General features: G+C 42.7%; 1 protein-coding gene across 1 annotated transcript; it reads left to right on the top strand.

Moving 5' to 3' along the window:
• The first annotated feature begins 14665 nt into the window (after positions 1 to 14665).
• HS3ST1 (heparan sulfate-glucosamine 3-sulfotransferase 1) lies at positions 14666 to 25151 on the top strand. The gene is made up of 2 exons (XM_082483048.1): positions 14666 to 14813; positions 23418 to 25151. Exon 2 carries the CDS (start codon positions 23546 to 23548, stop codon positions 24506 to 24508), a length of 963 nt encoding a protein of 320 aa, XP_082339174.1. The 5' UTR covers positions 14666 to 14813; positions 23418 to 23545; the 3' UTR covers positions 24509 to 25151.
• The last annotated feature ends 1292 nt before the right edge of the window (positions 25152 to 26443 follow it).

Raw genomic sequence — 26443 nt, 5'->3', positions numbered from 1 at the left:
TCCGGCAAGGATGGGGTTAATTTCCCCAAGGAGCCGGCAGGGGAGGCAGGTATTCCATCCCACGTGACCCATGCCGGGCTATAAGAGGCGCTAGCCGGGGGGGGGGGCAGTCGCCACTCGGGGCGGGCTGCGGCGGTGCGGGTCCGGTAGGCGCGCTGCGCAGCGGTACTGTAATCGCGTTCTTGTACTCCTTTATCGGTGTTATTGTTTTTCTTTCTTCTTCCCTTTGGCTGTTCTGTTAAATTACACTGTTTTAACCCACGAGTTTTGCCTTTTTCTGCCGATTTTTCCCATGGCTGTGGGAGTCGAGCGAGCGGCTGCGAGTGGTTCTTTGTTGCTGGCTGAGGCCGAACCATGACGTGTTGTCTCTCCCATGGGGTGGAGAAGTTGTATAGTTTGTGAAATTGCTTACATCTGTGATTAAAGTGTTTTGGCATCCAATCCATTTAGTCTCTGCACTGACAGTCTGGTCTTAAATCACACCAATTCTTCCTCATCAACCATACAACACTTCAGGAAAGGGACTGTTATTACACAAATGCCTGTAATGTGAAGATTAGATATCATGAGTGATCTAGAATTGGACTGTTCAACTTTTTGTGTTAATAAAGCTCTCATGAAGGTATGACTCCTGTATGCTATGGTTCATCCCTGTCACGTAAGCAAATATGCACCTATCCTGTAATCAAGCTGGATATACCTGCCATCATCCACATCTGTTTGCAAGTATGTGTGAAGTCATGTGAACAGTGTCTTATGTACCTGTCACTCTCCCCAAAAGCACATATTCCACTATCATGAGGCAGACACATCCCCATTCATATAATGGGGCATGCAAACAGCCTTAGATCAGCTAAATTTACACGCATGCACATGTAGAATACACGCCTTGTCAAGCATGCGTCATAACATTCTGATCCTGCCATGGATACACAGGTGGTTATATAGTGGAAAGGACTGGTTATACAGGGAAGGATGACAGGGATCTGGAGAGAGAGGGTGTCGTAGAAGAGGGTAGGCAGGAACAAATTGTTTCGTCTGGCACATATGGCCTCTGGTACCCCATCCCATAATCTACCTGACAGTCCCTCCTAGCCCAGACCAAGTCTCAGTAAGTCCTCCCAGAGACAGTTCTCACTGTTAAATGCACACACACTAATCCATTTTGCCCAAATCCGCCTGTTAATGCGGGGAACGTTGAGGATGAAAACACATTTCTGCAACACCTGAACGGATGTTCATCCATCATCAGCAGCACTGGGCTGAGGGAGCACAACTTACGTTCTCCTTCTCCAAAGTCTCTTTATTTCTCTGCTGAAGAGAGGGTTTTCCAGACACCAGCTGGTGGACCAGTAGAGGACTCCCTCAATCCCCTGCTTACACTAGAATCAGCCTGGACTAGGCAGACTAGACAAGATGTGAGAAAAATCACAGCGTGATGAATCTTAACAGAACCTGACTTTTAATGAACTGTTCAAATCCATAAAAGCGATGTCCCCCATCTGTTATGAAAAATGTGTAATATTCTTCATGTCACTTAACTGGTTCTGAACATTGTGTGGGAGAACACAGGAGAAAGATTAAACTAGGCTAGGAGGATTTCATAACATTTTGTGGCGTCTCCTCTCAGTCGAGTAAATTGCTCTGCCTGCTGCAACTCTTCACATACTTGCATTTTTAGGCTGCATTCCTAAAAAGCCACAAGGAATGACACATGTCTTTGGGTCAAATTCATATTCACATAATGGTAGCATATATTCATACGGCTACTAGAAGAATTCACAGGTAGCTTTTCCACTGGTATTCAAGGTAACCTGCAGGAACTGGGAACTGGGGAAACAGGGCTGGAGAGCTCTAAGTCAAATACAGTCAGCTGAAAAATAAGGACCTGTATTTCTTCACTGATGAATCACACCAGTTCAGAAATAAAAATTTAAGTGTTAGCTGGACATCGTGATCCCTTGAGTCTATCTAAGGAGGTACAGATAAAGAATTGGATCAAGAATTATGATTCAGATTTATTTTATCCTGCTTTGGGCACTCTCCATCCTCTTGTACGCAATCAGCTAAACTTGCCCAGCAGAGGAAAGCTTAAGAGCTGAACTACTCCTTTGCCTCTTGTGCTGCACACCCAAAGCTGTATTGCCCGCATCTTGCAAGCAGCTGAGAAGATCCCTTTGGGTACAGATAAAACCCACTTTGAGTTCTTTTGGGTGGCCTGCTTACAGCCACGAGTGAGCGGAGCACTCTCCATCCTCTGGTATACAACCAGCTCAACTTGTCCAGCATAGGGAGTCTTAAGAGCAGAACAAAAGTAACATTTTCTGTGAAGATACAGTTTACCTAAGCATAATTCCTGTAGGTTAGACAGAGTAACACAGTACTATAAACTCCTATAGGTTCCTTCTACAGCCAAAGTGCAATTACTCTCTATAACGGCATGCCTATGGTGCAGAAAGAAGGGACCTCTCCTCCAGCAGCGTCTATTTTGGCATTGACTATTACTGCCTTATACTAGGTACTCGACATTTAAATACTTAAGTTTAAGTGAGACTTCTTGTAGCCAGTCTGTAAGGTCCCTCTTTCCCAGCTGCTCTAGAATGATTCTAGGGAGCGGAAACATGACAGAGGGCTTTTACCACACAAATCTCTCCCACCACTGAATAAGCCCTTTGACCCTAACAGAGAACCTATGACTGCTGGCCTCCTGCATCCCAAGCAGCCAACCAAGGAGGTACATGAAATAGTTTGGTTTCATATAGTCTGGAACTCGCATAAGTGTATGAGTATATATAAGCCTAGAGTTGAAGGAGAACCACATAAATGTGAAGATCACATATTAGGACCTTCCTCTGTGATGTGGGTGTAACATGGAAAATGGGAGCACTGGCAGGTATTTGTAGAAGAAAGGGATTGCAATATTCTATTTGGTTATTTTCCCCTTCTTTAGAAAAGTATAAGAAAATGTTTCCTCTGCTTTTCCTTGGATGTGGGATGACTCAACAAAACGTGAAACTGCTATCTTCAGCATTGTTTCAAGATGAGAAATGCAAGGAACGTGTCAGCATGAGGGAGACAGTAGATGCAGAGCATAAATTGAGCACAAAAAGACTGAAAACAGCATTTTTCCATGCCTCTTCCCACAAGAGAGACATGGACAGACTGGAGACAGTCCAGAGAGGGACTACTAAGATGATGAAGGGACTGGAGCATCTCTCCTATGAGGAAAGGCTAAGAGAGCTGGGACCGTTCAGCCTGGAGAAGAGAAGGCTCTGGGGGTGTTATCAAGGTATATAAATACCTGAAGGGAGGGTGCAAAGAAGATGGAACCAGGTTCTTTTCAGTGGTGCCCAGTCACAGGAAAGAGGCAATGGACACAAATTGATACACAGGAGGAGGTTTCCTCTGAACATCAGGAAACACTTTTTTACTATGAGGGTGACCAAACACATTGACCAGAGAGGTTCTGGATCCTCCATCCTTGGAGAAACTCAAAAGCCACCTGGATATGGTCCTGGGCAACCAGCTGTAGGTGGCTCTGCTTGAGCAGGGGAGGTGGACCAGATGACCTCCAGAGATCCTTTCAAACCTCAAGCATTCTGGTTTCTGTGGCAAATTAGAAAGAAAACTATGTTTCCTAACTCTGCACTTGAAAATCTTGGCTTGGTGGAGCAAGCTGGAAATAATTCCACTACAGTCAATGAACTACATAGGCAAAAGAGACCAGAAATGGGCTGTAGGTTGTTGTTCCATTACGCTAGACTGATAGCCAAGCCAAAAAAAACCCAAAAACCAACCAAACAAACAAACAAAAAAACAACAAAAAATTGTAAAGCAATTGCTTGAATAAATGACCGATGATGTTTGCAGGACATTTGCATGTTTTCAAGTCTACAGATACCACTAATGCATAAAATTGGTTTCTTCCTCTATGATTAGTGACAGTGTTGGAAGAATTGTACTGGGAGTCTTTCCACCTCTCCAACAAAAATACAAAATATTCTCTGGTGCTATTCCTCTCCTGTGTGTATTTCGTAACAAAGGATCTTATTTCTACCAGAAAGAGCTGAATTCCACTGGAGCAAGAAAGGGTGCAGATGTGAGCAAACAGATTAACCGTTTCTGCACATCAGGTGTATAGTCATCACAGATTACCTCTGCTCCACTCCAGGAGTGATTGAGCAATGCTGCCCAGAGACCACTGACATCCCAAGAAGACAGGTGGGGTGTTTAGCCTATGCACTGAGACAAGGATTTAGTCCCAAATGCTGATTTTCTTTTCTCGACTTTTAACTAGGCTTGTTTGACCTTCTGTGTCTGAAGAATTTGAGTAAACATCTTTTCTGTAGTAGCTATATCCCCTCTGCACATCTGACAGCCCAGAGGTTTACTGCAAATGTTTCCATCTCCTTTTAAAAACAGGTCATTTGTCTAGTTGAATCAGACTTATATAAGACACAGCTTACCGGGGTAGCCAATGTGCATTAGCACTCTTTTATTAATGAGTTCTACACAATGAAACTGAACAATTCTTTCTGCTGTTCTCCCAGAGAACTGAAAATAGGCACGGGGTTTAAAGTGACTTTCTAATCAAGCTGCACCTCATTAATGGAGGCTTTTTTTAATAGCTTTTTATAGTGAGACTGCTTAAAAATACACTTTAATTAACTCCAGTTCATTTTTGCTTACTTTTCTCTTAATTTGATTTAGAACAAAGACTGTGAGCTGATGCTCACAAACAGGAAGAATTCTTTTATGACAACATTTTAAACAAATGAGATTTAATCTTTGTAATTCAAAAACCCGTGTCTTTCTAGACATATTATTCACTAGGCGGATATTTACATAAAATCTAAATATTTATTTGTACAATTATTTATATATAGATATATTAGCCAGGCACATTTTAGTAACAAAATATAGTCCAGTACATACCAGTACACATGGACAGAAACACCAACCTAGAAAATGTAAATACTATAAAATATATTCTTGTTAGAAATCAAAAATAAGTAATTAGGTCTATTTTTTAGAAAATCTAAGATTTTCTGAGTGGGAAATGGGAGCAGATTTTATCTCTGTGGGTAAAGATTTACCATTCCTAATAATGAATATTTTAAGCATAAAAGACTTTTCTGGTGAAAAACACTAAGAAGGGTTTTAAGAAAGAAACATGGCAGACTAACGTGACAGAAACGTTTCCTATAATAAAGGAAGATAGGAAAGGGGGATCCTATAATAAAGGCTAGCAATATGTGAAGCCATGGCTGAGAGCTGACCACACCTGAAAAAATTTCGATGGAGAGGAAATCACAAAAAACAAGGAGGTGATAGAACGCCAAATAAGTTAAGGTAGACACAGAATGCAGAATGGCTTTAAAGGAAATCCAAACATGTTACATTTTCCCTGTACGGATGAAGTCGGGATCAACTTTCTTTTCTGTCATTTGAGGAACTGAATCAGCTCATACGATATGACTTCTCTAGGAATGTAGGGACATCTCAATGAGGAACCCAGGAACATGGCTTCCTTCTACAGCCAGTGCGCGCCCCAAGGGCACTATCACCTGTAACAACCCAAACCTCGTTGAAATCAGTCCCAAAGGGAATCAGGTCAAGACCTGAATTAGGCCAGAATGATCAAGTGTCAGCATGAAACAGTAGTGGATTTGGGTTCCTCTCCCACTCCATAAAGGAACTCTGCCATGACACTAGTCATAAGGATATAATAAAACTTCTTTCACCCAGTCCACTGTAGCTGCCTTCCAGTCAGGATAGCCCTATGGAAGAGACTGCTTCGTGGGTAGGCAGATAAGGGACACGCCATTTTTCTGATAATTTTGATATTTCAAAATGGGGTTTCTACCAGCTACAGTTCAGCATTTAACAATTCTGAGAGCTGGATTCCTGACTAATGGATACTCTTGCAACCAGGCAGCCAGGATGATCTAGGGACCCCAGAAACGGAGCCCCCCCCCCTTCCCCCCCCCCCCCCCCCCCCCCAAGGATGCTGGGGAAAAAAATCAACCCCAGAAAACAGGAAGGTCTAGGTAGGATTTCACAAACAAACGTATTTCCTTCAATTTCCAGCAAAACCCATTCTCAGTTGAAATACTCTGACCTGACTATATGATTTGGGTAAGTATTTCAGCTGAATCTATCCAACCAGTTTTCAGTTGTACCTTTGTAAAAGGCCCACAGAGAACCGGTGTCAGTCCTGTCCCTCAATGTCTAGGCAACCTAATTCCATCTCTACACAACTCAAACAGCCAGACTCAGAAAGGTAATGAGTTTCATTAAAGCTGTATTTTCTAGTAAACAGATAAAAGATTTGCTTTTCATTCTTTCTAACAAGTGAAATAGGGAATAAATGTTCTTCCCCTGTAGCTAAAGAAATTTGAAACAAGTCCAAACAGCTTCTCTATTGAATTTATACAAACAGCAGCTCTAAGCTCATAAAAATATATCACTGTGAAGCCTACAAATATGGCTTCCTTTTATTACTCTTACAACGATAATTTGGAGCAATAAATATTTTACACTGAACTTGTATTCTGTCTGCAACACGGGTCATCTAATTTGCTCGGACTTCACTCTATATCTGGAACTCGGGTCTCATAACCCAGTTGGGCTGTGCCTGGAAATCCTAATGATGTCGGTGGCAGCTAGTTACGTGCAACAAAGACGAACACAGACCAGCCCATGTTACCCATGAAAGCCTGGATCGAGCTTTCTTTTTCTCTGTTAAACGTACCTTTCTCAGCAAGGTCAGTTGATTTCCATGGAATCGCTTGCAAACTTAGGTAATGCTTTGGATCAGAGTGGTAGAGTTGAGCCTTAAGGCTTAGAGGCCATCACGAGGGAAAAAAAAAAAAAGTCTTTTAAAAGCAACAATGCCCTTAAAGGAACACAGTCATGCTGGATATCATCTGGTAGGTGAAACCATTCAGCCTTGAACACTGTGTCTAATAAAGGCTACAAAGCATCTGTGTGCCTGGGCGGGTTCTTTTCATCTAAAGTAACCATACCCCTACTGTAGCTATCGCAAATACCTTAAACCTTTTTTAGCGTTAAGAGCAATCACAGCTTGTTTTAGGCTTCCAGTCCAGTTAGTGATGCTACCTTCTATTTGAAATAAGCAAAGACCCCCACAATCAAAAGAAATTTTTCCTGTAGTGTAAACCCAGGGGACAGATGACCACACAGTGGGTCCCAGTCTTGGCCCTGAGCAGGTAAACACATCCCACTCTCTAGGGGAAGGATGGCTCGAAAGTGTCCTGTCACTCTCCGGTGCTTCTGAAAGCACACAGTGCGTTTCACCTCCTGCTGGTTGTGTGAAAGGAAAGCGGGCCATGGCTTTACCTGCTTTTAATCCCTTTAAAGCCAGGAGACATCCCAGACGACTGAACTGGGAGCAAAGTCCCTCTCACTGCAATGCGATGAGACTGTGTCCAGGAGCGTGCTGTGTAGGACACATGTTTTGATTCTCTGTCCCCTGCCCATGTCACATACTAAAGTCTGGGTAAAGTCTAGTCCTCAACAATACTGTACTGTACTAGAAAAAATGTGTCTGTATCTATTACCTCATGCAGGTTTGTATATGAGTTGCAGAGAATAAATTCAACAGAAAGTCTTCTTCACCTAAGCAGGAAAGCCAATTAGAATATGCAGATCAGTTCTTGCCTATTACCATTAAGTTCTCACAGATCATGTAGCATTGGCATGATGGGGATTTGCTTCTAAAGAAAGCAATAATGATACACACGTACAAAAAAAAATCTTGTCTAATATATTCCATCAGGTGGCGGGTGCAGGAAAACAAAGGGGGGCAGAACAAATGCAGAACAGTAGTCTCAATCACAGTCATGCCCTCTAAAAAGTGAGATGGAAACTTTCATCCTGAAGAGCATGAATATCTTTCTCTTAATATAATCTGAGGTCAGGCATTCCTAATTTAGAGTAGCCAGAAGACTGAGCAAAGAATTAACTTGTCTTATGGAGACCTTCTGGCTATTTCCTTACATTTGTACATGGCTGTGAGTAGGAAAAAATCCTCTAGCTCTCAGGCTGAATGTGTAATAAACCTAAATAACACAGGAGGCTTTTTGACATTGAGAGATGTCTGAAATTACAAGTCTGGAAGCATAATATTGCTTGAATGGGAAGGTGATGCCAGTCAGTCATTTACCTTGCCTCCTTTCACCATCTTCAGGTTTTTTTCTGGATTTGAAGCTGCACAGTGGGGCTCAGATGCATGGATCGCCGTCACCCACCCTGAGTGAAAGGGTCTGTGTGCTGCAAGCAACTTCCAAGGGATATAACAGCATTTAACTTTTTTCCTCCCATTTCAAGTGGCTAGGTGCCACTGAAAACAGGGATCCCAACCTTTCCTCACCAGCTCTCAGCCACACGCTCTTGTGCTGGGGCCAAGCCTCGGTGAGACAGCTCGCATGAAACCAAAAGGAAACAATTCTCTCTGTTGGTGGCACTACTGGCGGTTTTCTGCTGCTTTCGCAAACTCAACTGCCCAATGAACGAGTCTGGCAGCAGGCAGGTGGCGATGGGGAAAGCCTTTTCAGCATCTGCTCTGCTGTCCTTGCGAGGCTCTGCTAGCCTTAGGATGTCACCCTGAGCAGACGGGTGGGAAAACCTGTGCAGCAGTAACTACTCTGGACTCACCTCTGCCTCTTGCCCAGAGCTCTCGTCACCCACAGAGCTGTTCGGGAAGATTACACTGCACCAATTATCACTTTGTACCTATCCCCTTCTCTTTCTATAGCAATACCTTACCTGAAAGGGGTACTCTACATTCGCAAAGGAAAAGGCTTAATTGCTTGCAAAGCTATGACGAGTCTGACACATCTTCTGGAGGTTGGATCTCACCCATTGTTGATTTACTACTAACCTTTTTTTTTTCCTTTACTTTGTTACATCCAGCATTCTTCAGATCAGGTATAAGCCATCATCCCGAGTCTTGCATCACTAAGTAATAATCTCTGTCTCTTATTACAAACAGCACTTCAGTTACGGAAAGGAAAAAGTCTTAAATGTTTATACTGAACTACAGGATTTTGACAGGCCTCTTACTTACAGCAATATAAACCTCAGTGCTCCTCAGAGCTCGACTCCTGGAGCTTAAAGTGCCAACCTGAGAATGTTTGCGTAAAGGAAACGTATTAGAAGCCCACGACATTACTGCATGCTTCACAGAGATCATTTTAAATAAAAATCTAAACTGTGCTATGAGGTAGGGCTGTGAGGAATCTTCAGATTAATCCTTTATTCATTTCTCTGGGAAAAGTTCAATATTATCACTTAATTATCATTCATCTTCCCTTTTCACGGTAAGGTTCTCTCCTGCATGCCTCACTTCCACCTAGCTTTCATAAGTTCACCTATACAGCAAGCCCTTACTTATTCTCTATAAATAAATCTTCCCTGAAAATATTTTTATGAAATTGGGCTTTTTAGATTTTCCTTGCACCTCCTTCAGTATTGTTCCTACACCAGCCTGGTCCCTCTCACACAGTTCCTTTCCATCTGCTACATTTTGTTTGTTTTGCCTGCAATTTATTGCTTAATCCAAGATGAGGGATTTAATTTCAAAAAGGTTGGACCACAGAGAGAATATAGGGTAAAAGTGGGTCCCAGCCTGGACCATAATATTACATCTCCTCAATATTGCCATTACTAAATGCACCATCACCGCTTCTGAGAAGCTTTGAGAGTAGCGCTGGTTATCAGCAGCACTGGACACTTGACAGAAGCAAGCTCAACTTTCAAAAGGTTTACAGTTTGGCCTTTTGTGTATTTGTTCAAATCTGCCACCCATTTGGAATTACTGTCTCGTTCCTACAGTTTGTTTCCCTGTTTCAGCTGTACCTTCTACTATGGACAACCAAGCTGCGGTCTTCCACTTCAGGGACAGCTCTTCTCTGGACAGCCCAGAAAGCTGTTCTTCCAGAGAAGAACCTTACCTAGGCCGGAGACAGTCAGTCTGTTCTGCCAACACTAATCTAACTGTACCTGTGGACTGCAAAATCCTAGGCCCTTCTTTCAAATCCTCATGTATCTCGTATAAGGTTTCACCACCCAAGAGTTCATTTTGGACGGTTTCTTTTAAGCCACAGCTCTATCAGCAATGACATCAAGCCCAACAAGCAGCACGGCCTTACTCTGCCGGTGTGGGAGCAAACCGCTTACAGAGTGAAAGGATGGGCCCCTGGATTTATATTGACTTGTTATTTCTATCAAGAGCCACATCACCTGCTGGCCACGCTGTCATATCCTACCTGAACACCTTATAAGTGCTTACCTTTGGGGATAAAGGAAAAACACAATGCATAGGGAAGTTGGAAAACTTTAAATTTATTTCACCTGAGCAAAGGCCAGCTTATAGATTCGCACTCCCAACCGTAAACATCTTCCCGTACTTTCACTTCCTTCGCTTTTCACATCACAATGGTGCATTTCCCCTCTCTTTACATTCTAGCCTCTAATTAGACCTGCCTTCTTCACATTTTAGACCTGAAGTAACTTACCTATTATTTCCTGAATTTAAAATAACATTATAGCGTTATAACGTTATACCTATTTAAATGTATTTTATAACTCAACCCCTGAATTCCCTTAGCTGACTGGATTACAACACCGCTTCCTCCCTGCTTTCCCCTGAGTATTTGCTAGTGACAAATCTAGAAATCTGAGAGCCTCAATTGTCCTGAATTGCTTCAGTCATAACCGCATTACTTCAACCTGACAAATGTAAACTTTGTTGTGTAACAGGCAGCTCCCACGTAGACCATCTAGAGAAAGCTCTAAGTATTTCCTCAATTAAGTAATTTTCATGTCTTTGCTCTCTCAGGTATCTTCCATCTCTGCATTTCCAAAAGAGTGACTGTGATAAACGGTGGAGTGGTGGCACAGGGTTTGAAAGAAAGTTTTCAAATCCCTCTGAGAAGGAGTTCCCTCCTTCATGCTTACGGCAGCGTGGCACCAATGCTGTGCTGGAAACAGCTTCAGCTGTCTCCAGAGCCGAGCCAACAGCAAAGCCCACCTCCAGCACCGTGGTGCCGTGGCTCCAGTGAGTCACCACCTCTTCCCTCCCCGCTGCGTGGGTTATCCCACCTCTGCTGCCTTCCTGTCTCCAGCACGGGCCCTCTCCCCAGCCCTGTCCCCAAATTATCCGACCCTGGCTCTCAATGAGTTGGCAGCTCCTCAGGCGGAATTGTTTCCTCCAAGCCGGCCCCCACTGCATTTACTGTAGAGGCAGAACAGCGCTCCGGCATGACACATGCCAGTGATCCAGGATATGCTGGAATTTTGGTAAAATCAGACATCCCATTTTTCACATCCTCCTTTTCAGACTAACGAGGGAAGTGTAAATGAATATTGGCAACATCGTATTAATGATTTTCATTTCCTTTCTCATTCTTTTGCCTTTAAGAATTCTCATTTCCTTTTTCGAAATTAGTCATTACTCAATTAACCAAATAAAAGTATAGCATGTGTGCAGTTATTGTCACTCTCTCTTACCAGTTTTCCCACAGCCGAAGAGACACTACCACCATCATGTCAAAAAAAAAAAAAAAAATCTGCTTTGAGGAAATTACAGATTTGCTTGATAAAAAGAAGTATGCAGGCAGAACAGACCTGCTCTGGCGGGGGGGTTGGACTAGATGATCTCAAGAGGTCCCTTCCAACCCTGACCATTCTGTGATTCTGTAAGGCATCAGATTTAGTAGCCCAGAACATGTGATTTAAAAGTAAAGATTACATGTCAATGGAATGTACTTGAAATAGCAAAAGAACTGAGTAACTGATAGATCTTACCAGCAATTGGGATTCATAGTAAAACTGTTTCCATTGTGAATGTTAAGCATCAGTATTGCACTCACTGACGAAAATTTGGGAAAAGTGAAGAAAAATAATTAAATCTAGACTTCCTTGAGCCTAGAGAAAATGCCTTGCAGTGAAACACTACAAGAGATCACTTTGTTTAGCTTATCCAAAAAAAAAAGGAATACGGAGAAGTGACTTAATTAGAATAAGAAGGTATGTTTTTCAGCGAAACAGATCTTTAACCTACCTGGGAAGGTAGATCATGTAAAGCAATGGCTTGGAGCTACAGTTAGGTACCTTCAGATTAAAAGGTGCACAGACACCTTCTGTTACTGTCTTGACACCAAAGATGGTTCACGATTGGAACAAACTACCTAAAGAAATGGTGAATTTTTCACCTTTTGATTCTTTTATATCAAGACTGGATATTAAACATGAAATGGATATTATGGTATCTGATCTGGAGATCGCATGGAAGAAATAGGGATCCCTTGTGACTGAATTGTGCTAGTCCGTAGCCGTCAAAAAACATCTAAGCTTTTCAGTTTTTAGCCTGTTTGCAAGAAAACCAAAACCTACTGTCATGCCATAAATAGCAGGGTTAAACAGCAAGGCTACTCTCGAATGTAAGTGTTTTTCTACTAGACTCTCAGGTTTATAATAAAACATACAGGAAGGTATTAAAATGCAAGTAAAAAGACAGTACTATTGTTATTTTTTTTTAGTAAAGACGCTTGTGAAATGTTCTCTTTTTATCTTAAAAAATAAAAAGTAGAGTATTTGCAGATGCCTATTTGTGCTAAAGAAATAACACTGAAATGATTTAGTAAGCTTAAATACAGGAAACATCTTAAATACTAAATATGCAAAAACATTAAATAAAAGACATGCATAGGTGTTTTTTTTCCTTAAGTAGTTGCATTTGTTTCTTGAAAACCTTTGACAAGATTCTATTTAGAGATATTGCTTTTAAAACATAATTGAGTGCTTTTCATTCCTTAGGTTTTCTATTACATATTTATTTTCCTAATTAATTTAGCCATACAAAAGTATGCCCATTCAAGGCTGGAGGCAGCCAAACAGTTGTAAACAAAATAACTCCCCGCACACACCTACTTCCTGTAATCCATGTGAAATTGCTGGTGATACTTAAATAAACATCGCATCTTTGTTCTATAATCCCTCAATAGAAATCATGATTAGAAAACAGAGTTCTGTAATTGGTTGCGGCGGCTCCTGTTTTAATATCACTGCAGGCCAAGGCTGAAGGAAAAGGATTTAAGAAAATATACATCACGAGAATGTTTGCATAGCATTAGTGTTTAAGCTGTTTTTTGGTGCAGGAAGCAAGTGTGACCTGACATTCCCACAGACTCGCACTTGAGGGGTGAATGAACAGTAAGTCGTGGCCAACGGTCACAGTATCCTGCAAAGCTCTCGTTAGTCCACTTTCAGCAGGAATATCAACCAGCATCCTGTCAAAGGTTGGAGAGGCGATTTAAGCCTTTCTCATCCACTGCTTATTTAAGCAGAGACCACTCTCAGACGCCTCTGTCCAGCTCCTGTCAAACCCCCCGTCCCCACACGGCAGCCACAGCTCCTAGCAGAAGGATGGAAAAAACCTGGCTGGTGTGCACGTACAGTGAGGAGCTGGTCCTGCAACGCTTGTGCAAACAGCTCCACCAACGCGGATGGAAATTTAAACATCAAACCCTAAATCAATATAATCACGTGCCACCGGAGAACCGCAGTTCTCAAAGCAGGCTGATGAACAAGCAAGTCTTCTTTGCACGCGAAGCTACGCAAGTAAAGCTATGGAGAAGAAGCAAAAGTTTGGAACAGAAAACATAAGAAAAAGTTCGGGAAGTTTTAACACCAACCCTCAGCTGCGGAGAGGTTCCTGGCTGCCACCCAAGCCCAGCCGGGGGAGTGCTCACATGTGATTAAGCACGTCACCTCTTTAGGCAAAGGGTACTAAAACCTGTGTACAAACAGCACTAATCCACCTGCTTTAGGAATCCCCCACCTCTTTCAGCTCTGCCAGACTGCGCGAAGCCCCCCAGAGAGGAGCGGAGCTAAACGGATCCAAATCAACCCAGAAATGAATTCCCCCACCAGCCTCTTTTTTATTTTTTTTTTTTTGAGTTGTTTGGGCCGGCTTTTTACTCCCAGTAAATTTCAAGAGAGTTTGGCTGTTGAAATAATGGATGAAGACACAGCATGTTAATGCTGTTTTTAATGCATTTTATCTTTAAAAAAACATAGATCAGCTCTCGGCAAATACAGGCCTATTTCAATAAATTAACCCCAAGACTTAAAATAAATCCCCAGAAAGCCTTTTTCCCACTGCTCTTAGGAAGCGGCACTTCTGTCATTCTCGACATCCACCCCGCTTTAAATTCTTCTGGCTGAACAAAAAGCATTTCGGGGTGTGTGTGTGTGTGTGTGTGTGTGTCTGTGTGTGTAAATCAAAGCCACCTTGCAAAGTCCAGAAAGCATAAACACAGAAGTGCACACAAGTCTCATATTCGGGCGGCCTCGCATGGGTGTTATTTTTGTAGGTACAGGAAGGAGGCAATCAACGGGATGGGGTGAGACTGTTTTCCGTCTGTATCAATTTCATTTCCCCAGGCACACACACACACACACGCACCCCACCGCCCGCCCCCCGCCGCGCAGCCTTTCCCCTCCACCCGCGGGTGCCACCGGCTGGGCGGGGCCGGGCGGGGTGGGGGGCGTGGCCTCGCCGTGACGCCAGGCGGGGCGGGGCGGGGCCGTACAAACAAGCTGGCGCCGGGCGCAGGCTGCGGCGCTTCCAGGCGGGTGGCAGCGGGCGCTCGCTCCCGTCCGTTTCTCCCTCCCCGCACGGCGCCGCTGCTGCCGGGTGCGCTTCCCCTGGCTCCGCCGCCGGCAGCCGCGGGCGCCCATGGAAGAGCGGGGCGGGCGCTGCCCCACGGCTCCGCGCCCCGGCGGTGAGTGATGGCGCGGTGGGGACGGGGTTGTCTCCGAGAGCGGCGGGCGCTGCCGGTGGGGGAGCGCGGGAAGTTTTGGGGTGGAAGCGGGTGCCGGCGGCGGGGTCGTCGTGGAGGGGGTCTGCCGTCCCTCCCCTTCTCCTCTCCCGGGGGGTGCCCGGTCGCTGTCACCGCGGCGCTGCCGCCCGCCCCTCCGCCCGGCACCTGCTCCCGGCAGGTGGGAGCCCCGCGCCCGCGGGAGGCGAGCGCCGCTGCGGGGCCGAGGAGCGTGTCTGAGCCACGGTGCGAAAAACGCCGGCCCCGGCCCCGGGCAGGGACGCGGGGCAGCTACCCCCCACCCTTCTTACCGACCGAGCCAGGGCCTGGCTGGGGGGTAGTGGGGAGGGGGGAGAGAGAGAGAGAAATGGTCAGCAGCACCTGGGTTGCAGATCTGCGTAGATTTGGCCCCTGGACACTTTATTTCTTTACCTCCTTATTTCCCCTGTGGCTCAGTGACAAGGGCGTGTAGCGGCGGGGTGGCACAGCGCAGGGCTTCTACCTGACAGCAGAAGAACTTGCAAAAGCTCCGCTGAGCGGCTTTGATCCGTTCCCACGCCGAGCGCTGGAGCCGGCTGGGTACAGCGTGCTGAACTGGGAGCTGGGGAGCTGCGTAGGGCTGGAGGGCAAAGTGGTCTTTGGGGGCTGGCAGGAGAGCACAAAGCCTTAACTCCAGCTCACTTGGGCTTTGAAGGACTGGCTCCCTCGGATAGTACAGGGAAGGCTTGGTTATTGCCGCTCTTAGCGTGCTTTTTCAGGGATAAGCATGTAAGATGTTCAGATCTTCTGGGGGGAAAAGGATGCCAGGAGGCAGGGGTGGCAGTCCCCGTCTGGAAGACTTCTGGTTTGGTCTTGTCTTCCAGCCATTCAAAAGATGAGGAAAGGGCACCCAGCTAAGTACAGGCAATTCAATCACCTCAGCTGACTGGGAATTAAAGTATATGACTCTTCTTTCTGTCTGTGTTAGTGCAGTAGGGTGAGGGCTTTCCCTGTTCCAAGACTGTTGTTCTTTGGGTACTAGGGAGGGGGGAAAAAAAATATCTGGGAAGTCCCGTGAATACCTGACTTGAATGGCATGGGGATGGAGTGTCTGTGGGGATCATCCTTCTGGCATCAGAGACCCATTCATTGCCCACTCCTGCTGAAAGCCTCTGCAGTATCTATGGCATATGTGTGGTGAGTGGAACATTTAAGTAGAACAGATTCAATTCAGTGTATGCCCATATATTGTCTGGCTCTCAAACTTATTATGTAAATATATATTTATAAATATAATAACTAGTACAATTTACATCTGCCAGCATTTCTTGCACTCTCAAACAAGTGCATTTCTCACATTGCTCAGAAATGAGCACCTATCAGTAAGAGCACAGTTACTGACATCAGCTTTAGCTATGTCTTGCACATCCACCCTTTCAGTACCCTATTCCTATTTCCTATTTGGAAAATGCAGAGGTTTCTGGTATTATGTAGTCAAGCGAATCCCTCCGGTAGGTCAGCAGCAAGATTATGCATCTGAAGCAAAGCCAGCTGCTGCAGTGGAGAGACACTAATTTGACAGAGGAAAATTCAGACCCCAAAATTACCAGGTTCCAGTCTGTGTCCCCTTCTTGTCAGCGTACTACCTTGGCTATTCTGAATTAGCCACATGCTTCCACAGACACTACAGAAAACTAGAGTGGGTGGAAAACAGTTTTCCATACACAAGAATGCATGCACATATAGATACATACAACTCTTCTGCTTTTCACTGGAGGAACCAGAAGTGGTTTTATTTGTCTAAGTAGTGTGGCATCTCTCCTTTCCTTCTAGAAATGCCACCTAGAGCCAATAAGCTATCAGAGCCCCAAAATGTGTCAAAGCTGATGGATTTCCATGAAAACTTTTGATAATTAGAAAAAAAAAAAAAAAAAAAACAAACCCGAAAATATGCCTGGGCAATCCAAAATGGAAGATTTTGATTGGGCATCTCACTTCTCACTCCAGAGCGTGAGGGTTCCCTCCAGGTCACCATGTAGTGCTTCACTTAGTAAATGGATTGGTTTAGCTAAGTCTAATGCAGTGACGACCTCACCAGTGTCCATTCTGCTCCAGTATTATCCTGAGGGCAGGAGCACAGAAGACCGTTGTAAATGTCTTACTGGTATTTGAAACGGGGCCCACAGCTACAGAGAGTGGTAAGAAATTGCTTGGCAGAGGAAATGAGAATGGGATTGCTTAATCTGCTGCATTCCCTTTTTCAATACATCCCGTTAAGGTGAGCCTTTGTATGGAAAGGGAGCAAGATGGGACAGAGCCATCCTTTCACACAGACTATTTTCTTGGGGAAGGCTTTGATGAATTAGGAAGCAACTCTATTAACTGTGTAATAGATTTCTGCTTCCTAATTAGAATGTGACCCATTTTGCTTGGGAAGTGGGGTGCGGAGTAATGTCTGGATTTTGAATTGAACATTTGGGTTTATGGGGGAATTGAGAAGGCAGTGGTACTGTGCACCCTTTCTCGTTTGGGGGGGGAGGAGTCCCGAGAGTCCTGACAGGTATTAAAAAATTGCTAGAAGGTGGTAGGGGGATTCCATATTAGCATTCAGTATAAAATTCTGTGCATCCCGAGCTTTTCAAGTTTATTTTTATTCTGCTGTAATGTCCCACTTTATTTTTACCTGCATGAGGTTCTCTGAAATCTAGGGTATTCTCTCTTCTAAAAATTTTTATGATCTCTTGGCATGAAAGATTGCAGTGGTCCCTTCTGACCTTAAGAAAGAGTGCATGTTATATATAACTACAGTCTATTATAAATTTGCTACTTTATTGCTCACACTGGAGCTGAACTCCTTCTTTAGAAGTCATGAACTGGTGACCCAGCTAATTTGTATAAACAGTTTTTATCACAGCAGGTGCAGAAATATAGCAGACTTCAGCCAAAAATACTTCCTACCAAGTCAGCCTTTCTTAGCTTGTTAAGTTCCCCTAACCAAAATTTAGAGGCTTTTAAAAGTATATTTCTGAAGTCTTACAACTCATAGACAATATATCTTCTTAACAGCACTGAAATTATGATTAGATTTCTTAACATGCTGACTACTAAAGTTAAAGCCATGGCTTAATTGCTACTGGTTTTGCAGCATTTTTAAATATAATTTAGGAAATGTACCTAGACAATATCATTTAGGCTCTGTAGTCCAGGTTCATACAGTTACTTATCTTTTCACCTCCCCTCTTAATACACAGTTGTCTCTCTTTTTTTTTTTTTTTTTAATATATTATGAGGTGATCAATAGTTTATGCTCATAGAGATCTATGGTTTCAGTAGTATATAGCTCTATTTAATTTAATACATTTGTCTCTGTAGCACCCATTAAAGTAGGCAATTACTTGAAGTTAATTACTGGAAACTAGAATTTGAGCACTTCATTGGCACATGTTTAAAATTTTTGTTAAAATGTGATTACAGAAACTGGGGGAGGGAAGTGTGGGAAGCATTTCTTCATGAAGAGGGCATTGTAAGACAGTTTAATAGTTAAAAATAGCAAAATGCACAATATATTTCCAAGGAAAAAAATGTTTCACAAACTAGATTTTAAAAAACAAAACAAACAAAAAAAAAAACCCCAAACGTTTGCACCCTTTCCTTTTCTGCTTTTGCCTGAGCTTTAGGTGATAGCTCTACTAGGGGTTTATGGTAGCTGGATACAAAGTGTCACTTGAAAGAGCTCATATAAACAACTAAGGAATATATCCTATAGCAGACACCATCTATCCTTAAAGGACAGGAATATATACTGTTCATATGAATGAGTTCTTGAGGAATTTCAAGTACACTAAAATTGAACTAGTTCAGTCTTTTAAACACATCGCTCAATACAAATGTCGAGATCACTGACTCTTCATCAGTTTAGAAAGTTGTTTGTAGAGTTGTTTAGCTCAGTAACGGATTTGGGGTTTTTTTCCCCCCAATATGAGAAGCCGGCACAGCAGATGTGTGGGTTGTACAGCACAGCTAGTTTTAACCAGCAATGGTAGTCATGGGTTTTGCAGTACTGAGTGCCCAAATACGTGCGAAGGAAAATAGAGTCCACAAACTGTCCTGAGGTTCTATCACACCTGCAAAACTAAATATACTTTCTAAGAACAGAATGTCTCCCTCAGATTTTTGGCTCTAATCTCCCCCTAGAGACAAACTTTAGCAACTGATCTATGGTTCTTATCCGCGCCAGACTGTGCTTTGTTAGATGCCTGGGCAAAGCTCTCTCCAGTGAGGGGCTGCGGTTCCGCAAGGAGAGAAAGCGAGGCCATCTGAAACTCAACCTGTTCAGCCTCAGTCCCCAGAGAACCATAAAGCCACAGCTTTCCTTTGTTGAAGGTGAAGTCACCTGCACGTTTGTGGAAAGGATGCAGTCATCCCTCTCCCAGTCGCTCTCCTGGCGGTAACTGTGTCCCATTAGCTCTGCTAAACCCCTCAGTGGGTTGCTGTGGGCTTTTTTGTGAAGTGTGCCACTGTCAGATTTGCTGGCAGCCTCTCCCTGACCCTTACTGACTGCCCTAGGGGTGCTCCGTGGGTTCCCTCCTACCCACTTTGGCACCTAACTTAAAGGTTCTCATGAAAGTTCAGAGCTAAATCCACCCCCACCCTCAGCAAAAATGAAGTTAGCAGTCCAGGCAAAAACTGCCTTATTTTGTTGATGCTAATTAAACTAAAAATGCTATGTAATCTAGCTAGTTTAGGCCATGCTGTTAAGATAAACATACTGAAGCATTAAGATACCTTGGTAATGGGGCAAGAGGTCGTCAGAAATCATAAAATAGTGACATGTTTTTCAAAGAGCACTGTAATATGCTTAAAAGTTGATGAAATCTGGCAGCTGTGGTCCTCGTACTGCACTTACTGGAAAAAAAGCTTCCATTTATTTCCAAGTAACTTACTTTTGAAGAGGTTTTATTCATGAAAGCTGATTCGATTGGCAATGGCCACACTGAATCTTGTTGAATAAACAGTATGGCACATTTCACTAATTAATTGGAGAAAGCTGAAGAAAAGATTAAGCAAAAGCAATCAGAGTTTTTGAAAAGTCTTGGTATAATCTTCAAAGCACCATTTAACATAAACTGTTTCTTTTACCGACTTGCTCGTTTACTTGTAGCAAATACAATAGTAATGACTGTCAGTTAATTTTTTTGTTTTGTTTTTTGTTCTAATCTGGAATACAAAGTCATTGAGTGAAGGCATTGTGGAGGCAGCGCAGAGAATTCTTAAAGCAGAAGAGTTATTTGGCAGAGCGGCTGCTATAAACTCAGTGCACCCTTACTGTTGACGCAATTTTTTGGACCCACAAATTTCAAAGCTATGGAATACATGTTTGCATCATTTTATGTGAACTGCTGTAATTCTAGCCACCAAACTGCAGATATGCATAAAGTGTTAAAGAGGACTTGGGAGAAGAAAGCTGAATGACAACCAATTTATATGCTGTTTTATTCCTGGACACCACTTTGCCCACACAACATATGTTGTGTGCTGAATTTAGAAGCACACTCATGTCCACTGTGTTGGGTTAGTCTAACACAACACAATAATTGATCCAGGTACCGAACCTGTACAGTTTGAGAGAAACCAAAGAGAATGGAAAGAAAAGGCAGACAAAGCTTTATTGCTTGCAAGTAGAACAGTAGCATGTGGGTACTTTGAATGGCATAAATACCGATATGGTTCATTGGCTGTGCGTAAAGACAGTAAATGCTATGGATACTGTAGCAGTGTTCTGCGGTATAAGAACATCTGATGCACTCCTGAACAAATAGTTGGGGAGGAACAATGAAATTCTCTATGTCTGAAACAGAAGATATTCCCGGGTTATTCTGAGGTCTCACGTTGCAACAGAAAACAGTTGATTTTTTAATTTTTTTTTTTTTTTTTAAGGTATGTGAGTTAAGACTGGGAAGATGCTGAGGCACAGCTCCACTGAGGCCCTTGGTACCACACCTGTAATATCCCCCAAGTCTGATCTCGAAGAGCAATGCCAGCCAAAACAAGGGTAGAGCTACAGTTCAGAGCCACCTTGCTCTGTTTTTTATTCCCCCCCGACATTCCCATGCTATACTCAGCCACAGGAAGGCTTGAATAAAAACATTTGGCAACTGGCTTGTATGCAAACTATGAATTAAAAATGAACAGTCCCAATGAATTGGTGTATATAGCTAATTTAAAAAAATAAAAATCCCAGCAGCGTATGGTCACTAATATCTGAGACCAGCAGCTGAAAGTTAATCAGCCTGTCACAGAACGTGGCTATTAGCATAGCATATCTCAATCTGAATACTAAGAAATGAGGGTTCCTACCATTAGGCTTTAACTTAACTTCTTTCAACAACAGTCCAACCTGTTCCTCACTGGAATCCTATTACGCTTTTCCAGTAAGGTGTTAAGACAACAACTCAGGCTTACTATTTATGGAGCTAGTGACTCTTAAAATATACTCTGGAGTAAGTGGCTATTCCTTTAATCTGTGACCTTAAAATTCAGCAAGAGTTGATGTTTTGTTGCTCTGATGTACTGAGCCGCCCGTCAGTCACTGCTCTAATCCGGCTGGTGCTCTACCATTTGCTTTGCCTTGCTGTATATGGTGGTAGCGTGGCTCAGTGGGGACATCCGCCGTGAATTTAGATATCGTGAACTGTCTGTCAGCCAGTGTCCCCCCCCACACCAACATCCTCAGTGTGGGGCTAATAATGAAGATTATTTCTTGTTAAAACTGAAGTAGGTTAAGATGAGAAAGAATAACAGGAATGGTGAGGACGGGGAAAAAGAGCAGAAAATTAATGACGACAGCCAAAATGGAGCTTTTTCAGCCAGATAAAACTTAACAGGGACCAAAAATGGAAGGACAACAGTTCCTCTACAAAGTTGCCTCACATCAGACATCACAGAACAGCCCACGGCATGGCCTTCTGGCCAAGACAGGGCATGCCCACGAGCTCAAAGCCTGCAGGCACACAGGGAAGCACATGTTCTTTGGACTTCACATCTATCATGACACTTTGCTTCCCTCGCCCCCCAGCCTTGATTTCTGCTTCCTAACAATATCTCTGCCTTGTAGCCCTTTCAAAGCGATTAGAAAAAGGGAAAGCATAGAAGTAATAATCAGTAGCAAACATCAGGAAGCAGACCTGCTCCATTCAGGATGGAGTCGTGACCTCTGTAAATGCAAAGCTATCAAACAGAACTTTCTAGATCACTTAGAAATGCATCATTAGTCCTTGTGATACTGGGACTTAGCTTATTGTGGAAAAGTCATTAGTTTCTTTTCAGATTCTCTGGAGAATTTCCAAAACCTAGCCCTTGCATTTCCTCAGGTTGTTCGTATGTAAGTTCATATTTCAGCCCTCGTTAGTTGGTACAGTACGTGCTGTTCCACGCTGAACTTCATAATTACAGTAGCCCACTAAGGCAAAGCAGTCAGGTACTCTGCCATCGTGGCTTCCACTTCTAAATGGACTTAGGCAATACCAAAATCATACTTACACCAGCCCTCCACTGAGGTTATAAAGTCTTTGGAAGTCATCGTCATTTAGGGAGCTCGTGTACGCAGCCTGCTCATAACATGACGGTTTAACAGCTATGCTATACGTGAGGCCATTAAGATATCACTTCAACCGTTGCCTTATAAACACCCTGACCTTTAAATGGAGTTCAGCGGTGGTCTTCAGTAGTCTTTTGTTGGTTGTTTACATCACAGCACCTCACTAGCTAATTCTTGAAATGGCCTTCAGAAGTATCCATAGTGTATTTTCTTTCCTGAGTATCATGACTGGAACCACAGCTCTTCTAGCATTTTGTTGATGTGGTCATGCTATGCGCTATGGATTCGTTATCTTACATTTTGCAGGGCCAGACTGCATACCACCTGACTCTACCCTTAGAAACCCTGAGCACAAAGCAAATGTTAACTTCACTTAAAAACGACACAAAAAATTCAACTTTTCCTTGGTCTGCTCTTCCCCCAGAGCTCTTCCTAACTTCTGCATAGGAGAACGTTACCTTCCCACGGTTGGGCAGCTCTATCTATATTGTGTGAGCCCTTTCCCAGGAGGCTTTACTTCTAAGGTTGCTGTCACATGATCCTTTAGGAGCCCATAGTTCCCAGGCTTCCCACAAGACCCTTAGCTTTTAGGAATGCTCTTTTGGTCCAGTCCACACCTTTTCCTATTTATGTTTTGTTTCTAAGATAAACCTGTTCTTGCAGATAAGAAAATGCGCTTAATTCTCTTGTGATTGTGGTTCAACTTCAATGAAACTGGCTTAAAAAAAATAATACTCCAGGTGAATCTTGGGTGCAAGAGAAAGATTCAGAATGTTCATGTCTACTGATGACTGGAAATCATTTTCACATAGGATTGTTGTATGCGTCTGTCTTTTAAAGAATTTAATTACACCAGATTATCTATGAGCCCAGAGTTGGGAAAGCTAAAGAAGTTTGTTCAGTTGTGAAAATCAAGGTACTTGCAGTGTGGCTTTAGTAGTGATATGTCTGAGTATAAAATAATGTGCTTCTTTTTCTTTTCCCTCTTTCAGCAAAGTTTCTGTTTGAGAAATACGTGTTCACTCAGCAAAGCAAAACCAACTTTTAAAGGTTGTTCTCGGTGGAAAACACTCTATGCCCCATTACCTGCTTGAGTGAAACCAGACTAAGAACTTCTGTCATGGCAGCTTTTCTGCTGGGAGCTATGTTGCTTATTGTTCAGCCTCAGATAGTGCCTTCCAGAACGGCTATAAATTCGAAGGCTGAGACTTCCTCTCAGTCTGCTCAGAGAGAGCTTTTAAAGAAAACATCTCAAAAAAATGACTTCAAGGAAAACATTCATTCTAATGGATCCTGCCGGCAGCTGCCACAGACTATCATTATTGGAGTGAGAAAAGGTGGAACGAGAGCTTTGTTGGAGATGTTGAGTCTCCATCCAGATATTGCGGCAGCAGAAAGTGAGGTTCATTTCTTTGACTGGGAAGATCATTACAGAAATGGATTGCAGTGGTATATTAATCAAATGCCATTCTCTTATCCCCATCAGATCACCGTGGAAAAAACTCCAGCATATTTCACATCACCTAAAGTGCCTGAAAGAGTTTATAACATGAACCAATCAATGAGACTACTCCTTATTTTAAGAGATCCAAGTGAGAGAGTACTATCAGACTACACCCAAGTGTTCTATAACCACATGCAGAAGCACAAGCCGTATCCATCCATTGAACAATTCCTGATTAAAGATGGTGAACTGAACGTGGACTACAAGGCAATAAACAGAAGCTTGTACTACATTCACATGCAAAACTGGCTGAAGTATTTTCCTCTTGATCGTATCCACATTGTAGATGGGGATAAACTGATCAAAGATCCCTTCCCAGAAATAGAGAAGGTAGAGAGATTTTTGAAGTTATCGCCACAGATAAATGCTTCGAACTTTTATTTCAATAAAACAAAAGGCTTCTACTGCCTAAGGGACAGTGGTAGGGAGCGTTGTTTACATGAGTCAAAAGGACGAGCACACCCACAAATAGATACCCGGTTACTCGAGAAACTGCATGAATATTTCCATGAGCCCAACAAGAAATTTTTTGAGCTTGTGGGCAGAACATTTGACTGGCACTCATTTGTGGCAAGTTAGTGGCAAGCTTCAGAACCTACGTTCCTGTGTACATTGAGAAGTTTTAAAAAGGGCATTTAAGCTATAATTTATTTGTAAAATCCATAAATACTTCTGTACAGTATTAGATTCACAATTGCCATATATACTAGTTTATATTTTTCTACTTGTTAAATTTGAAAGCATTTTGTATTGTTTTTCATGGTTGTTAACATTGTGTATGATGTGTCTATATGAAGAAACTAAATTATTTCACTGCAGAAGATGCTCCCTTGAGAATGCGTTGTCTTTTTAATAAATAAGAAATTCATTTCCACAGAACCTTTCAGAACTATTTAAATACTTTGGCCTTTCTGGACTATTCTGGACTTTCTTCTGTAATTGCTAATGAATACGCTAAACTTACATTTCCATTTTTCTTCCTTTAAAATGTGGTTTAATACTTTTTTTTATTTGAAAATATTGTTGTAGTTAGCAAATTGTTCCATCTCGCTTTATAAAATTATTTCCTGATAAAGTGGTGGTACTTATACATGTTGGGACATGCGCACCCAAAGGACAATGGAAGTCTCTGTGTAATATGACATATTAACTGCTGTACTTACCTTTGTATTTAATGTTATAACAAGTGCTCCTCAAATTCTTTGGCAGTACAGTGCAGGTTTCATGGCAGATTCTTAAAGATTCTGTGGGGACCAGCTCATAAAATCCAGGGTTAGCTGCAGAAATATGGTCAACCTGAAAAATGCCTACGGTCTCTGAATGTATATATACTTCATAAAGAAGGAGGGTTGAGAGAAGAATTTAAGCAATATAGGGACATTTTCAAGGCTGCTTATGACTGTTCCTACATTTTATAGCACATTTATGCTTTGCCATCTCTGAAAACAAACATACACCAGGAAAAATCAGTTGGTCTACGTTCCTATAAGCAGCAGCTTCATTCATATAAATATTACTGCACTCGTACCCCATTTAAGGCTGTTTTCTATGAGTTGAGCAGGTGGTTCATGCAGCTGAAAAGTGCCCATGGACTATTGGTCATTTAATCTCCTTCCACCATAACCATGATGTCAAGTCTTGATTGGACTTGTGTGTTGTGGGATTAACCCCAATTCCAGGAAATTTTATGGTCTTCCATCTGCTAAAAATGGAACTTAGGTGTTAGTACCTTGGTAAAAATTACAGCTCTCCTTGTCTAGAGTAGATATGATGCCTTGTTAATCATCGATATCAAGAGTTGGAGTTAGTCCTGTTTCCACACAAGGCTTATTATGGTACTTTCATTCTGAGCTCCTAATTTTCATTTTATGGTCTTGAGTTTAGCTGTTGAGCGTGCAGTGGCAACACCCTATACATTTGAGCTCGTAACTAATTGTTACAATCCTTTATAAGACTTAAATGTAGATTCACTTTCTTTTTTTTTTCTGGTGAGATGGTGCAAACTTGGGCACTATGACAAGGTATTGTCTGGATGCAAATATCCCATATTCTGCTGCTTGCATGAAAATTTGCAGATGCTGCCCCTCTCTCTCCCACTCCTTGTGCACCTGCCCAAGCTGTATTCAACCTCAGAGAGGTTGGTGGTGTTTTATAAAGCAGACCTTTGATGAAAGCCTACAGTGAAATGGTATTGTACTCAATAAAATATTTTCTGAATTGCACCTTTCCTTTCTCTTTTGTTCATCAGTTTCTAGTTTGGAAGACCAGAATTTAGGATTCAACTCCAGTTTAGATTCCAGTTAAATGTTCCTTAAGGATTTAGCTGTAGCCATGTGGATAGATTAGAAAGGAGTTGTTTGCTAGTGGGTTGTGCCTGAATGGACCATTGCTGACCCAGAATATACACCAAGGAGGGAAAGTTTCTGGTAGAAATAATGTCAAATCTTACATGAGGCAGATGCCAAAAATAACAGGATTATAGTACTATTGCGCTCCTACTAAAGTTTTAGAAAA

This window comes from Vanellus vanellus (assembly GCF_965231255.1).
Source record: "Vanellus vanellus genome assembly, chromosome: 4".
Taxonomy (NCBI): domain Eukaryota; kingdom Metazoa; phylum Chordata; class Aves; order Charadriiformes; family Charadriidae; genus Vanellus; species Vanellus vanellus.
The sequence above is the reverse complement of the archived record's forward strand: the minus strand, read 5'-3'. Positions and strand labels throughout refer to the sequence as shown.